The sequence below is a fragment of the Passer domesticus genome, chromosome 22 (assembly GCF_036417665.1).
Source record: "Passer domesticus isolate bPasDom1 chromosome 22, bPasDom1.hap1, whole genome shotgun sequence".
NCBI classification, from domain to species: Eukaryota; Metazoa; Chordata; class Aves; order Passeriformes; family Passeridae; genus Passer; species Passer domesticus.
In genome coordinates this window covers 6,026,187-6,043,157 of record NC_087495.1, presented here as the reverse complement: position 1 = coordinate 6,043,157, position 16,971 = coordinate 6,026,187, and the positions used below count along the sequence as shown (strand labels likewise).

The 16,971-nt window shown below is 43.0% G+C and overlaps 1 protein-coding gene across 8 annotated transcripts in view; it reads left to right on the top strand.

Annotated features, from left to right (window-relative positions):
- The window catches only part of MIB2 (MIB E3 ubiquitin protein ligase 2), a 47,130-nt gene that overhangs the window by 15,775 nt on the left and 14,384 nt on the right, over positions 1-16,971 (top strand). For 7 of the 8 annotated variants that reach the window (XR_010350144.1, XR_010350143.1, XR_010350142.1 and 4 more), the window contains exons 4-10: positions 8,092-8,198; positions 10,350-10,544; positions 11,785-11,927; positions 12,843-12,950; positions 13,986-14,090; positions 14,720-14,882; positions 16,682-16,815. Coding sequence is in view for 2 of the 8 variants with exons in the window: in XM_064397163.1 (XP_064253233.1) it covers positions 8,092-8,198; positions 10,350-10,544; positions 11,785-11,927; positions 12,843-12,950; positions 13,986-14,090; positions 14,720-14,882; positions 16,682-16,815 (955 nt within the window). In the remaining 6 variants the exon portion in view is untranslated. The remainder of the gene's footprint in view (positions 1-8,091; positions 8,199-10,349; positions 10,545-11,784; positions 11,928-12,842; positions 12,951-13,985; positions 14,091-14,719; positions 14,883-16,681; positions 16,816-16,971) is intronic. The other variant, XR_010350145.1, reaches the window with a different exon arrangement.

Below are 16,971 nucleotides of genomic sequence, written 5' to 3'. Positions count from 1 at the left end.
TTTTCCTTCTAGGAAAAGTAGAAGGGAAAACCTTTGGCAGTTCCTTAAGGACAAAGAAAGAAAAATCAGAGTATTTCCTTTTTTTCCTTCTAAGTATAGCAGAAAAGAAAACCTTTGGCAGTCCCTTAAGGACAAAGAGAGAAAAATCAGAGTATTTTCTTTTTTCCTTCTAAGTACAGTAGAAGGGAAAACCTTTGGCAGTCCCTTAAGGACAAAGAGAGAAAAATCAGAGTATTTCTTTTTTTCCTTCTAGGAAAAGTAGAAGAGAAAACCTTTGGCAGTTCCTTAAGGACAAAGAGAGAAAAATCAGAGTATTTTCTTTTTTTCCTTCTAAGTATAGCAGAAAAGAAAACCTTTGGCAGTCCCTTAAGGACAAAGAGAGAAAAATCAGAGTATTTTCTTTTTTCCTTCTAAGTACAGTAGAAGGGAAAACCTTTGGCACTTCCTTAAGGACAAAGAGAGAAAAATCAGAGTATTTTATTTTTTCTTTCTAAGTAAAGTAGGAGAGAAAACCTTTGGCAGTTCCTTAAGGACAAAGAAAGAAAAATCAGAGTATTTTCTTTTTTTCCTTCTAGGTATAAAATAGAAGAGAAAACCTTTGGCAGTTCCTTAAGGACAAAGAGAGAAAAATCAGAGTATTTTCTTTTTTTCCTTCTAGGTATAAAATAGAAGAGAAAACCTTTGGCACTTCCTTAAGGACAAAGAGAGAAAATCAGAGTATTTTCTTTTTTTCCTTCTAGGTAAAATAGAAGAGAAAACCTTTGGCAGTTCCTTAAGGACAAAGAGAGAAAAATCAGATTGTTTCCTTTTTTTCCTTCTAAGTATAGCAGAAAAGAAAACCTTTGGCACTTCTTTAAGGACAAGGAGAGAAAATCAGAGTCTTTAAATGCTGTGTGGATTTGGGTTTTTCTGTTGAGCCTCCTTTAGACCCCAGGTTTCTCCCAGGAGTGGCAATCCTTTGGTCCATCCCACATTCCTGCTGCTGGCAGAGCCTGCCGGGCTGAGCCCTCCCAGCCTGCAGCAGGTCACTAATCCAGGATTTGGGGGTTTAACCCAGACAGGCCCTGCAGAGGGTTCCCAAAGAGCCTTTGGGACACCTTTACCTGAAGAGCTATTTCAGCTCTTAAAATGACCTGAGTTTGAACTTCAAGTGCTGACTTTTTTTTTTTTTTAATTTTGCTATTTGAGGTAATCTCTTCCTGACCTCCTAATTTGATATTTTTTTATTGTTTAGTTTGGATTTTTTTTTTATGGCTCTTGTGGGAGAGGCTCTCATCCTTGGCTTAAAAGGATGGAACAGCTGAGTTTGACTGAAGAGCTTTTTTCAGAGCTGTTGTATCCATTTGCTGAATTTGTGCTTAGTAATTGGAAGATAAATCAGTGTCTGTGAGCAGGGCAGCAAAGCAAAGCTCATCAAGTTTCTGTTGGGGCTGGAAAAGTCGGGCACATTCTGGTGACTTCTGCAGAGATACAAAATAATACAATATTATATATATAATATATACTATATATATACATATTGTATATAAAATATATAATATAAAATATATAATATAAAATATATAATATAAAATATATAATATAAAATATATAATATAAATATATAATATAATATAATATAATATAATGTAATGTATAATATATATAATATATACAATATGTGTATATATATTGTATATATTATATATATAATATATTTTATTTATATTTATATTATATTATATATTTATATATAATATATATTTATATATATTATATATTTATATATTTTATATTATATAATATATATACAATATACATATTGTATATATAATATATAATATAAAATAGATATATAATATAATATAATGTAATGTAATGTAATATAATATAATATAATATAATATAATATAATATAGTATAATATAATATATATAAAATCTATAATATATATAATATATACAAATTAATATTTTGTATCAGAGATACAAACTATTAATGTTGTTCTATTCCCATGCAGCACCAGCATTTTGCTAGGATCACCTGCTCAGGGCTGGGCCTGAGCTGAATTTCAGATGTGGAACAATCCACCCAGGCTATTTTCTAGAATTTTCTCACCAATAAATCACAACCTCAGTAGTTTTCACAAGCCCTGTTTTTTATTTTTATTTTTTTTTGCTGGCAAACAATGGAGCTGGAGGAGCCAGCGAGCTGCACAGGGAAATGTTTTGTGTAATCAAGCACAAGAAATACAAATATTTTCTCCCATTGTGCTTTATCCTGTAGTCAAAACACAAATTGCAGTTCTTTTCATCTGTAATTCTTCAACCAGCTCTGGCTGGTGGAGTTACCAGCTGGAGCTGGAAATCAGATCCAGGAACAAGTGTGTGCTCTGATTTAGGTCTTTAATAATCCAAATTGCATCTGTGGCTCGGAGGGCTGAGCTCATCCAGCAGCTGAGTGACAGCTGCTGGGTGTTTGATTTCTGGGCAGTCAGGAGATGCACGTTTGATTTCTGGCAGTCAGGAGATGCAGGTTTGATTTCTGGCAATCAGGAGATGCAGGTTTGATTTCTGGCAATCAGGAGATGCAGGTTTGATTTCTGGGCAGTCAGGAGATGCAGGTTTGATTTCTGGGCAGCCAGGAGATGCAGGTTTGATTTCTGGGCAGCCAGGAGATGCAGGTTTGATTTCTGGCAATCAGGAGATGCAGGTTTGATTTCTGGCAGTCAGGAGATGCAGGTTTGATTTCTGGGCAGTCAGGAGATGCACGTTTGATTTCTGGGCAGCCAGGAGATGCAGGTTTGATTTCTGGGCAATCAGGAGATGCAGGTTTGATTTCTGGCAATCAGGAGATGCAGGTTTGATTTCTGGCAATCAGGAGATGCAGGTTTGATTTCTGGGCAGTCAGGAGATGCAGGTTTGATTTCTGGCAATCAGGAGATGCAGGTTTGATTTCTGGGCAGCCAGGAGATGCAGGTTTGATTTCTGGGCAGTCAGGAGATGCAGGTTTGATTTCTGGGCAGTCAGGAGATGCAGGTTTGATTTCTGGGCAGCCAGGAGATGCAGGTTTGATTTCTGGGCAGCCAGGAGATGCAGGTTTGATTTCTGGCAATCAGGAGATGCAGGTTTGATTTCTGGGCAGCCAGGAGATGCAGGTTTGATTTCTGGCAGCCAGGAGATGCAGGTTTGATTTCTGGCAATCAGGAGATGCAGGTTTGATTTCTGGGCAGTCAGGAGATGCACGTTTATTTACAAAAAAAAAACCTCCTCAGCAGGTGCTATTTATTCACCATTTATTTTAAACTGCAATGGCAGTTTGAGCTAAGAAATTTGGGTGAGGAATATTCGGAATCAAATGAATTATTAATATGGATTTATTTATTTTTATCTGTTAATGAATTTGTTTGGTTTAGGGCAAAATCCACCAGGATTTGCCAGATAAATTGGCTGTGCCTCCTTAAAAAACCCCAAACATGAGCACCAAGGTGTGTTTTCATACTGGGGATTCCCTTGTGTAATTTTAATTATCCTGTTTCATTTTTGGAACAGGGATTGTGCTTCAATGGCGTATTTTATCTTTATCTTTTCTGGAATTACAAGGGAAACCTTCCCTGAGCCAGATTTAGCTTCATTTTGAATAATGAAGTTTGGAGGATGATAATAAGACATTTTTCACTCTGTGTGCTCAGTGCTGTTTCTGCATCTTCTCAGTGCAATATTCTGCCTTTAAATGCTCTGCATGAACATTTCTGAGTGAAAAACTGTCTGCAGGAACCTTTTTAATTCCCATTTAGTAGCCTTGGTGTGAAACCTTCCCTGCTGTGGCTTTTCAGAGCAGGATTTGATCCAAATTATGTTGGGGGTTACCAAAAACCCACAGCTTTTACTGATAAATTCGTGTGTTATAAGGATACAGCTGGATTTGTCAATAAATGTGCCTTGTCAGGGAAGGAAAGGATTGAAAAGGAAAATATCTGGGTAAAGACAGTTCCTGAAATAGGTTTCTGTGATCCAAATTGCTTTGGGGTTACCAAAAAACCACAGCTTTTACTGATAAAAATGTGGATTTAAGGATATCTACGTGTATGATACAAGGATACAGCTGGATTTGTCAATAAATGTGACTTGTCAGGGAAGGAAAGGATTGAAAAGGAAAATATCTGGGTAAAGACAGTTCCTGAAATAGGTTTCTGTGATCCAAATTGCTTTGGGGTTACCAAAAAACCACTGATAAATTCATGTGTTATAAGGATACAGCTGGTTTTGTCATGAACTGTGTCCTGTCAAGGAAGGAGGGGATTGAAAAGGAAAATATCTGGATAAAGACAGTTCCTGAAATAGGTTTCTGTGATCCAAATTACTTTAGGGGTTACCAAAAAAACCACAGCTTTTACTGATAAAGATGTGGATTTAAGGATATCTACGTGTATGATACAAGGATACAGCTGGATTTGTCAATAAATGTGCCTTGTCTGGGAAAAAAATCTGGATAAAGGCAGTTCCTGAAATAGGTTTCTGTGATCCAAATTACTTTGGAGTTACCAAAAAACCACTGATAAATTCATGTGTTGTAAGGATACAGCTGGTTTTGTCATGAACTGTGTCCTGTCAAGGAAGGAAAGGATTGAAAAGGAAAAAATCTGGGTAGAGGCAGTTCCTGAAATAGGTTTCTGTGATCCTGATCCCTCTCCAGCTCCTTGTCTTAGTCTGGTTCCTGCTTGAGCAACCAGAGCCATCTGTCACAAGTGCCTTCCTTTATCCTCTGCTGGAAGAGTTTCAGGAGAAGCTTTGCTGGGGGGATTAGAAAACCTGGAATTTCTTGCATTGAGGTCACTTTTGCCTGTAGTTCCTGCAAGATCTTTGTGTTTTGGCTTTTCTGGAGGTGGATCTTTGTGTGTCCTGGCAGGGATGTGGGTTTGTGTCTCCCACAAGAGGAAAATCTGGTTTAGAGCTGTACCTTTAGGAAGGGATTAATGTGATATTTATGGGCTGCCACCTTGCAGGGTGACCGTAATTCTGCTTCCCAGTCCTCTTAATTGTGTTTATTTCTTCAGATGAGAACTTTCTGCAGCAGAAAAATCCTACAAAACACATCAACCATGCTTGGTGTGAAGGAACTCTGGCTTGCTGCTGCAATTTAAAGTGGTTTTTGTTTGAATTTCTCCAGATCTGTCAATTTTGAAGGATTAATATGATATTTATGGCCTGCCACCTTACAGGGTGACCATGACTTCTGCTTCCTGCTCCTCTTATTGTATAAAAACTTTCTGCAGCAGAAAAATCCCACAAACACATCACCATGCTTGGTGTGAAGGAGCTCAGGCTTGCTGCTGCAAATTTAAAGTGGTTTTTGTTTGAATTTCTCCAGATCAGTCAATTTGGAGGGATTAATATGATATTTATGGGCTGCCCCCTTACAGAGTGACCATGACTTCTGCTTCCTGCTCCTCTTATTGTATAAAAACTTTCTGCAGCAGAAAACTCTCACTAGACACATCACCATGCTTGGTGTGAAGGAGTTCTGGCTTGCTGCTGCAAATTTAAAGTAGTTTTTGTTTGAACTTCTCCAGATCAGTGGATTTGGATCCCCCATCCCTCTCTTTGAAGCAGGGCTGATGCTGCTGTTCCAGGTGCTGCAGCAGAGATCTCAGGGATGTAAAATCCCAAATCAGCACCTCAGAGAAGCTGGAGCAGGCAGAAGATCCCCAGGGAGTGGTTCTCCATGCTGGAGAGAGCCATAACTTCATTCTGCACATTTCTGGGCTCTGCAGTAATTTAATATCCTTGGAATTTGTAGGGCAGAAGTGGCTGCAGACTTGTGCTGTCATAATTAAATTTGTTATTAAAGGCAGCACCACAGGGATTAAATTTAGCTCAGGGGTATTTTTTGCATCACACCGGGTAACTTTGGTTGTTATCCAATATTTGGAGCAAAACATTGAATTAGATGAGAACCTTGATAAGAATATGACTCAGGAGATCTGGTGCTTGCATCACTCCTTGGTGAAGGGTGGTTTAAGGCAGGGTCAGGATTTTGGTGAGGCCGGGGAAGGAGGGCACTTCTGCTGGGTGCCCCAGAATTGCAGCAGGACAGGAGATGGAATTTCTTACAATTCCCTTCTTTAAGGAAGCTCAGCTTTGTTTTTTTGGTCTCCATCCACAAATTTCAGAGGAGGTGGCAGGTTAATGTGAGAGTGGTGAGCTGGGGAATGACTCCTGTTACATGATCATCCAAAAAGGGAACTTCTGCTAAGAATAGAATGAGGGGTGGATATTTTGCTATTTAAACATCTTAAGCTCAGCTTGGTGCTTTATTTTACTATCAGTAAGAATCTTTGCATTGAATCCCATCCCTTGTGAGAGAAGGCTTTGGAAGAGAGAATTGTATTTTTATCACTTTGTCTCAGGGCTTGGCTCAGACATCTTTGATAAATTTTTAGAAAAACATTGAACAAAATGCAGTGAAAACATCCAGGCTGTTTCAGAGGCTGTACCCAAATCCATGCTGGTTTTATCAGTGCCTGACAGTGCAATAAAATCAGTGCTGAGCAGTGGCTCTTCATAGCTGAGCTTTCCCTCCACTGTCATTATCTTCTTTCATAACAATATCCAGCCTTGATGGTGCTTAAACCAGTCAAAATCTCAACCCTCCAAACACAACCCTTCATTTTCCTCCTGCTGAGCTCGGGTAATTAATGAATATTAATTATTAGTCATTACAAGAGCAAGGCATAAATAGTCCCTCCCTCTTTTGAAACCCACAGGGTTGTAAACCACAGGTGGCAGATCTGCCAACAGGTTAAGGAAAGGAAAAGACTTAATGGATAAGTAAACACTAAGTTCAAGCATAAGCTTTTCATCCTCCTGAGTCTCCACCTTCCCTCTGGAGGTATTAGATGGAAAAGAAATGCTCTGAGGTCAGCCCTGCCCCCAGGAAGCTTCCCCTCCCCTTGCCCCGAGCAGCAGCTGCTGAACTTGGGCTGCCCTGTCTGGGCTGGGACTTGCCAGGAGCCTGTCTGGCTGCAGGGGCATGGATTGGGGCACCTAGAAACGGGATTGTGCCCTGCCTGAGCAGCCAGGCAGGTCCCCCGTGGGTTTTTGGGTGACTTTTTGGTGGCTTTGTGGCGGCCTGGGGACAGCAGAGAGGCTGCTGTGCCATTATGGGAATTGGGAGCTGCTTTAACAGGACATCAGACCCCCTGTTCACCATCACGTAGGTACCCTGCTCCTTTTCCCTGCAGCTGGGGGGCTCTGCTGGGGCTGTGGGCTGCAGGCAGCTCTGGGAGAGCCTGGGATGCTCCAGGCACAGCCCTGCTGCTGATTCTCTGCATCAGAGTCAGATTCCCTGATTCTCTGGATCAGTCATTCTCTGATTCAGATTCAGATTCTCTGATTCAGATTCAGATTGTGATTTTCTGAATCAGATCCTGATTCTCTGATTCTCTGATTCAGATTCTCTGATTCTCTGATTCAGATTCAGATTGTGATTTTCTGAATCAGATTCAGATTCTCTGATTCAGACCCTGATTCTCTGATTCATATTCAGATTCTCTCCTTGCAGAACATGCTGAGCTCCAGGAATGCCACAGCCCTGCTGCTCTGAGCTGCTCTGATTCTCTGAATGAGATTCAGATTTGCTGATTTTCTGATTCAGATTCTTATTCTCTAATTCTCTGATTCAGATTCAGATTCTCTGATTCTCTGATTCAGATTCTTATTCTCTAATTCTCTGATTCAGATTCAGATTCTCTGATTCTCTCCTTGCAGAACATGCTGAGCTCCATGAATGCCACAGCCCTGCTGCTCTGATTCTCTGAATCAGATTCAGGTTCTCTGATTCTCTGAATCTCATTCAGATTCTCTGATTCTCAGATTCAGGTTCCCTGATTCTCTCAATCTGACTCAGATTCTCTGATTCTCTCAATCTCATTCAGATTCTCTGATTTTCTGCTTGCAGAACGTGCTGAGCTCCATCAGTGCCTCCCTGCAGGGCCCCCCCAGAAATGTCCAGCACCCTAAAGCCAAGGGTGGTCCTCGTGGGACAGCCCTCAGCTTTGGCACTTCTGTAACAACAACAAATTCATTTCTTGCTCTGATTTTCTTTCTGCAGGGTCCTCGTGAGCCCTCGGCAGAATCTGACTCGCATCACGTTAAAAGGGACTTTCCAGGGGGCTAAAGTGGTCCGTGGGCCTGACTGGGAGTGGGGCAACCAGGATGGTAAGCTGCTTTTGGAAAGTCCTCTAAAACACCATTTGCTTTTTTATATGTATAATAAAAATTATATCTTAAAATATTCAATATTTTAATTTTTACAGTTTTATATTTAATATTTTCATTTTATTCATATTTTATATTTTCATTTTTCTATTTTCCATTTTATTTATATTTACGTTCTATATTTTATATTTTAATTCTATATTTTATTCCTATTTATATATGTATCTATTTTTAATATATAGATATTTATATGTATATATAGATATAATTTTTTTCTATATGTGGAATATTCTTTTATTTTTGCAAATTGCTGGTTGAAAATCCACGTGTTGAGCAGCAGCTTCTAGGGGAGTTGTTCAGGTGATGCAAGTGCCTGTTCTTTAGAGTAATTAAAATCTATTTTTTCCTTGTATTTGTTGTGTATCACATATCTGTGACATAAACTGTGTCCAGGGTGTGGGGAGGAAGTTTTGCTGCTCCTCTTCACATATGTGAAAACCACTGAGAACCATCCTTGTATAAAATTGTAAATGCACACCATGTGACAAGAAAAGAACGACTCCCCTCTTCCTGAAAAAGCTTTAATTGATGGTGGAGAGTTTATCTGACTTCGTGTACAGCACCCATTTTCTTTTGGAGTTTTTGCAGTGTCATTATTTGGATACTTTAAAGAGCAGTGAGGAGGAATTCTCTCTAAGGAGGGTTTCACACTGTGGTCACTGGAGAGTGGTTCAGTTCTGTAGGAATGGAAACCTTCAGGCTGAGAATGAAATAGGACAAAACTGGTTTTTTAAACTGCTTTAGGGTGTAATTCCTGTCCCCAGGTCGGTGACAGCAGTTGCTGTGTGCTGCTCCAGGGCTGAGGGAGCTTTCCCTGTGTCCCAGAGCCCTGCACACACACTGTGATGTTTACAGCTCCTTTTGCCTCTGCAGAATTAAGTCAAAAGTTCAAAGGTTTCCAGAGTTGACTCTGCCATTTATTGCAGCCCTGGGTTCAGTGGAGGGTGTGGGTGCTTGCAGGGTCAGGGAGTAAATCAGCTTATGCTCAATATGGCTGATCCAGCCTCTGGAGATCCCAGCAGCATTTACATGTCTGAGACTGGTGCTGCTGACCTGAAGGCAGCTCCTGGGCAGGAGCAGTGAGAGGAGCCCTGAATCCAGCCCTCAGCTGCTCTCTGGTCTTGGTGGAGCTGCCCCATCCACAGCCACGGTCTTGTCATGAGCAGAACTGGCAGCAGAACCCAGCCTTTGCCTTGTGGTGATCAGTGAGGAGTCCAGCTCTCCAGGCTGCTGGGTTTCAGGACTTTGCAGACATCCAGAAGTTCCTCAGCGACACAGATCTTGCTGTCCTTGTTTGAGGAAGTCTTGGGACTTGCCCAAATTGGGAATCTGCAAACCCTGGTTGCCTTCACTGTGTTGTCTCTTGGATCAGAGCACGTCCCAGTGCCCAGCCAGATTCACCTCCACATTTCCATCCTCCTCTTCTGGATTCCTCAAGCTCCTTGCTTGAGGAAAACCAAGTTTCTTTGATGTTCCCCCATCTGGATGGGGTTGGGGAGAGATTTAAACATCCTGGGTGGATCTTTAACCCTTGGATCCTGGATCTTGGAGCACGTGGATGGTGTTGGGGAGAGATTGAAAGATCCTGGGTGGATCTTGCAGCTCATGGATGGTGTTGGGGAGAGATTTAAATCCTGGGTGGATCTTTAACCCTTGGATCCTGGATCTTGCAACTCATGGATGGTGTTGGGGAGAGATTGAAAGATCCTGGGTGGATCTTGGAGCACATGGATGGTGTTGGGGAGAGATTTAAACATCCTGGGTGGATCTTTAGCACTTGGATCCTGGATCTTGCAGCTCATGGATGGTGTTGGGGAGAGATTTAAACATCCTGGGTGGATCTTTAGCACTTGGGTCCTGGATCTTGCAGCACTGCTGAGTATTTTTGTTGCCACAGTGTGGTGCCATGACACCATGTGTGATTCCCCAACTAGGCCGTGCTCCTGCACACCAGGAATCCTCCACAGAATCATTCCAAAATGAACGGCTCGCTGGGTTCCAGCAGCTTTAACACAGAGATTCCCTCCTAATCACTCCAAATGAGCTGTCTCATGATCCAGTTTTCCTGATTTGCACTTCTTTTCCCCTCAGGGGGCGAGGGCAAGATTGGCCGCGTGGTCGATATCCGCGGCTGGGACGTGGAGACCGGCCGCAGCGTCGCCAGCGTCACCTGGGCAGATGGCACCACCAACGTCTACAGGGTGGGCCACAAGGGAAAAGTGGACCTCAAGTGTACTGTGGAGGCTTCTGGGGGCTTCTACTACAAGGAGCACCTCCCAAAATTAGGTGGGTGAAGTCTTTGTTGAGGAGTTGTGATTCACGCGGCCGTTGGCGCTGAATCATTTTTTGTTTGGAAAGACACAAAACCACCTCCTGGTTTTTCTAAAGTTCCCACATAATGAGCATTATTTGAGAGAATTTGGTTTGTGTGGGACCATCCTGCTTGATCTCAGAGTGGTTCATGAAATAGTTTGAGCTTTCAGTGTTAAAACCATCAGATACCCACAGTTCTATCCCAAGGAATACAACCTCTGCTGGAAATGCAGGAAATTCCCACTCTGCTACAGAGAACCCAGCTTTTCTCACTTTTATTACATTTGTCAATCCAAAGCTTTTAATTCTTCAGGCAAGCTGTTGTTCACTGTGCTTTTAGAGAGCAGACACTCTCCTGCTGGAGCCAAAAGGGGGAATGTGACCAAAGGGAGACTTTGAAGAATGGAACAGCCAAAAATTAGAAAAAGTGATGGGAAAAGGTGGTGTCTGTGCTGGCAACTTGCTGCAATCCTCCTTTTCTCTTAAATCCAAGGAAACTCCTTGTGCTTTTGGACTTGAAGCTTTTCTTTACCCAGGTGTAATTTAGCTGTGGGGTTGTTTTTCTTTTAATGAGAAAAACATTTTTGACTCCCTGAAGGAAAACAGAGGGGTCTGTTCTGGTGTTTGCAGCAACAAAATCAGGGTTTTTATCAGACAAAACTTTTCAGGAAGACTTTTACCAGTCCTTCTCAAACTTTTCTCTCCCTGGGCACCTTGGCAAGAGCATGAGGGGGGGAAAGGTTGGATGAGGAGCTTAATTCCAGGGGTATGGATGCATGGGATGGGTGGGAGGGTAAGGAACTCCTCAGAGTGAATTCTGTGCCTGCCTGTGGGGGTGAAGAACTAATTTTGGGTGCTGTGTGGGCATGTCTGAACACAGCAGTTGTGGGTGAGTGGATTGCTAAGAACAGCTCCTGGTGTCTGCCACGGCCTGAGAGGCATTCCCTGCTCTGCAGAGGGACAAATTAGAGCTGCTTATGGTTTATTAATATAAAATTGGAAATGGTAAAATGTAATTGTAGTAGAATGCAATTATTGATATAGAGTTAAATCCTGCTGATTTCTCTGCTGCCCTATAGGGCATGAAAAGGGATTTGCACCATTCTGCCCCAAATTAATGTTAATTTTCAGCCCTTGTAAGGAAGCCAGTGAGGCACCCAGGGTGTGTGACTGCACCCTGCATGCCTGTGGGTGCTGTCCTTGTTGTCCCCAGGGAAACCAGCTGAGCTGCAGAGGAAGGAGAGCACAGACAGGCATCCCTTCCAGCACGGGGACAAGGTGAAGTGCCTGCTGGACATCGACATCCTGCGCGAGATGCAGGAGGGCCACGGGGGCTGGAATCCCAAAATGGCTGAGGTAAGTCCCTGCATTCTCCCTGGGTACAATTCCAGCCTCTGCCTCCTTCTGCACTGCTCAGGAAGTCGCCAGAACATCTTTGTGTGACCTTAGAGTTGAAGTGAATCACAAATGCAGATTTTTTTTTTTTAGTGATAGGACGCTGGAGTCAGAGTTATTTTTAGGCTTGTAGCCTTGTAGATATTGAGAATAGCCTTGTAGATATTTACAGGAATTTAGGACTTGAAAATGTTGGGATTAACGGGAAGATGCAGAATTTAGGTTTGGGAAATGATGGAATTAAAGGGAAAATCCAGAATTTAGGACTGGGAAATCTGGGATTAACAGGAAAATATGGAATTTAAGATTCACGGGAATTTAGAACTTGGGAATGCTGGGATTAATGGGAAAATGCAGAATTTAGGACTCACAGGAATTTAGGACTTGGAAATGCTGGGATTAATGGGAAAATCCAGAATTAAGGACTCACGGGAATTTAGGACTTGGAAATGCTGGGATTAATGGGGAAATGCAGAATTTAGGACTCACAGGAATTTAGGACTTGGAAATGCTGGGATTAATGGGAACATGCAGAATTTAGGAATCATAGGAATTTAGGACTTGGAAATGCTGGGATTAATGGGAAAATACAGAATTAAGGGCTCACGGGAATTTAGGACTTGGAAATGCTGGGATTAATGGGGAAATGCAGAATTTAGGACTCAGGAATTTAGGACTTGGAAATGCTGGGATTTACAGGAAAAACCAGATTTTAATACTGGGAAATGCTGGGCTTAGTAGGAAGCTACAGAACACAGGTTTGGGGGCAGTGTGGATGGGAAATGCTGGGTGCTTTAGCCTTAGTTACCTCCCTTCCCCACTATTAAAGAAGGTGATTGATTGAGGGGCTCTCCCCTCTTTTTTTTGTGCCCAAAGTTCATTGGGCAGACAGGGACCGTGCACAGGATCACGGACAGAGGGGACGTGAGGGTCCAGTTCAACCCTGAGACCCGCTGGACTTTCCACCCCGGAGCCCTGACCAAGGTGGGTGCTGGGGATCTGCAGGGAGCTCACTGGTCCTGCTCACGTGGGGCTCAGAGTGTCCCCAGAGGTGCTGAAGGGACGCCCTGCTCTTCCAAACACAATTGTCCTGGTTTTTTTTTGAACTTTTGCAAGTCCTGAAGGTAAACTGCATTTCTTAATTTCAGCTTCCAGTCCCTCATCCTTCTGCAGCTGCCTTGCCCTTGTGATGAACCTTTTCCCCACAGAATTTCCCTTTGATTTTTTTTTTTGTTCTTCCTTGTTTTGTGTCTCCATGTTGTTCTTTTTTGTATCTTTGTCTCACTTCTCTTTGATTCTTCTGAGTCTTTAATCCAGCCCTTCTAATTTTGTGGCTGTATTTCTAAAGCTCGCAGCTCTGGCCTTCCCCAGAGGTTTGAGGACTTTGAGAAGTGGATAATTAGAAATAGAGATAATTAGGTGTAGAAGAAGCTGCTGGAAGACCACAAAATTCTGACCTGAGCAAGGTCACAATGCTAAAACCCCCAGCACCAGTGGAAAATGCAGTGTCAGACTGTTTTGTACAAAATCAGTCTGCTCTGAAAATTGTGTTTTGACACTGCTCCCTTCCTAGCTCAGTGAGCAGAGGGAGCATCTGGCAAATTCCCAGCACAGATAAACCCTTTTCTGTTAAAACAACAAACATTTAACTTCCTTATTAGACTGAATTAAAATCTCCAGTGCCTAGCCAGGTGTAGCGAGGAGATGGACCAAGAAAACTTCCATGCTTTATCTGGAATTAATTAATAATAAACCATTTGGAGCAAAAGAAGTTAGGAAACTGCCTGTTCCAAATAATTTCTCTATTTAAATGTGCACTTGGCTTAAAAGAGAATTGGGCTGTGTTTATTTTCTTGGTAGCTGTGTTTATGTTTTGCCATGCTGTTTTTTGACTCAGTGGGTGTCTTGTTTGTTGGGACTTTGGGAGTGGGGTGGAGGGGCTGATCACTGTTAATTTTTTGTCTCTGTCCGTGTGTGGCTTCATTCCCCCAAAAGCTTATGACTTTCTTTTTCTTGTAGCTCAACACCTTTTGGGTTGGTGATGTGGTCCGGGTGATAGATGATATGGAAACAGTGAAGCGGTTCCAACCTGGTCATGGGGAGTGGACAGATGAGATGGCACCTGTGAGTGCGCGCCAGTTCCAGTTCCAGGACAGCCCAGTAACCTCCCGAGCTCCCCCAAGCCCTCAGCACTTACACATGGGCTTGTAAACCCCCCCAGAATTCCTGCTGGGAAGTCCCTGCCCAGCTGGTGGCTCTCGGTGACGCCGTCGTGCCCGCGGCACCCAAACGGGACAAGGGGGAATCCAGCAAAAAAGGATTTGGGAGAGGTTTCCATCATCAAATTCCTCTTATGCCCTCCCTGACTCTCTGCAATGAGGCAGGGAGGTGTTAAAATCAACCCAGCGTGGCTAAAAAGTGGGATGGAGGTTCCTCCAGGAGCAGAGGAAACCGTGCCCACTCCCAGCTTGGTCAGTTCTTGTCAGCACCTCCCTCCCCAGCCTTTCCCAGTGTGCCTGGGAAAACCCTTCCGTGGCAAAAAAACTCCAGAAACTGCTGAGAACCCTCTGGTGTCCTCGAAGTGGGAGCTGTCTGTGAGTGTGTCATTGTCCAGTGCTTCTTTTCACACAGCAGGAGCTGCAGCTTTACGAAAAAAATAAACCCCAAAAAAAAAACCAAAAAAAAACCCGGCTTTGGGTCTGGGAACTGCAGCTTTGGGGGGAAAAAATATCCTTTTTTTTTTTTCCTTACAGACCCTGGGGCACATTGGGAAGGTGATCAAGGTCTATGGGGATGGAGATCTGCGAGTGTCAGTGGGGGGACAGTCCTGGACCTTCAACCCTGCCTGCCTGACAGCCTACCAGAGGGAGGAGGAGGCCAACCTGATGACCACGGAGAGTGCCAAGGAGTCCAAAAGTGAGGGACAAACCCGAGCCCCCCAGGGCTGGGAGATCTTTGGTCCAGCTCTTTGGGTGGTGGCAAAATCCAGGTGTTCTTCCCTGGATGGAGAATTGAAGTTTGGCTGTGCTTTGCTGGGCAAACAAAGCTGGGCCTTAGGGAAAATGCAGGATTTAGGGCTGGGAGATGCTGGGGTTAATGGGGAAATGCAGGATTTAGGGCTGGGAGATGCTAGGATTAATGGAGAAATGCAGGATTTAGGGCTGGGAGATGCTGGGATTAATGGGGAAATGCAGGATTTAGGGCTGGGAGATGCTAGGATTAATGGAGAAATGCAGGATTTAGGAGATGGAAATGATGGGATTAATGGGGAAATGCAGGATTTAGGACTGGGAAATGCTGGGATTAATGGGGAAATGCAGGATTTAGGAGTTGGAAATGATGGGATTACTAGGAAAATGCAGAATTCAGGACTCACTGGAATTTAGACCTTGGAAATGCTGGGATTAATGGGGAAATGCAGGATTTAGGACTGGGAAATGCTGGGATTAATGGGGAAATGCAGGATTTAGGGCTGGGAAATGCTGGGATTAACAAGAAATGTAGGATTTAGGAGTTGGAAATGATGCCGGGATTAATGGGGAAATGCAGGATTTAGGGCTGGGAAATGCTGGGATTAATGGGGAAATGCAGGATTTAGGGCTGGGAGATGCTGGGACTAATGGGGAAATGCAGGATTTAGGGCTGGGAAATGCTGGGATTAACAAGAAATGTAGGATTTAGGAGTTGGAAATGATGGGATTAATGGAGAAATGCAGGATTTAGAATTGGGAAATGCTAGGATTAATGGGGAAATGCAGGATTTAGGGCTGGGAGATGCTGGGATTAATGGGGAAATGCAGGATTTAGGACTGGGAAATGCAGGGATTAACAGGAAAATGCAGAATTCAGGACTGGGAAATGCTGGGATTAATGGAGAAATGTAAGATTTAGGAGTTGGAAATGATGGGATTACTAGGAAAACGCAGAATTCGGGATTCACTGGTATTTAGGAGTGGGAAATGCTGGGATTAACAGGAAAATGAAGGATTTAGGACTTGGAAATGATGGGATTGACAGGAAAATGCAGGATTTAGGACTCACTGGAATTTAGGACTGGGAATTGCTGGGATTAATGGGGAATTGCAGGATTTAGGACTTGGAGATGCTGGGACTAATGGGAAAAATACAGAATAAAACCCAGCTGTACTTTACTAGGTAAGCAAAACTAGTTTTGACAGGAAAATAAAGATTTTAGTAATTGAAAATGCTGGTTTTAACAGGAAAATACAGAATTTCGGGCTCAGAATTGCTAAGCACAGCTCTGCCCTGGGTTCAGTGTTTGCCTCATCCCTGTGGTGTCTCAGTTCCCTGTCCCATCCTGTTTCCTGTACAAGGACACTGATTCTTGTGAAACATTCCCAGGTCTGTGCGTGGAACTGTTGTGAAATCCACAATTGTTTTGCCTAATCTGCCCTGAAATCGAGTTTGGGATCACATGGAGGAGAATTTTTTTTGTGCTTTGCACATCTGCTCAGATTTTTTTTTGTGGCCTGACCATCTTTATTTCCTCTTGAGTGTCAGGATCATGTGGGAGGGAGCACAGATTTGCCAGGATTTTTTTTTTGTTTTCCTGATACAGATGGATCTGGAACTGTTTGCTCAAGTCAGAACTTGCAAAATTTTTTGACTTTGCACTGCTGGCGAGCTGTGACACCTGTGTCCCCTCAAACACTGGGAGATTTGGGGTGACAGGTGCATTTTTGTCTCTTTTTCAGGTACTTTGGTGACTGTCCTGGAGAAGCTGCTGTCCCAGAGGACAGAGTCAGAGCACGCAGGGTGCCTGGTCATTTGTGCAGCCCTCAACAACGCAGCTAAAATCCGGGAGCTCCTCCAGAAGTACCCAGACAAGGCAAGTTTGGAAGACAAAAAATGTTATTTTTCCTTTGTTTCTGCTCTTTAAAACATCATCATAAAATTTTGTAGTCAAGCAGGGAAAAGAATGTGAGGAAAACAATAGATGTGTCTCTCTTAGTGGTGTCTCCTAACAGCTGGAATATTTATTTTG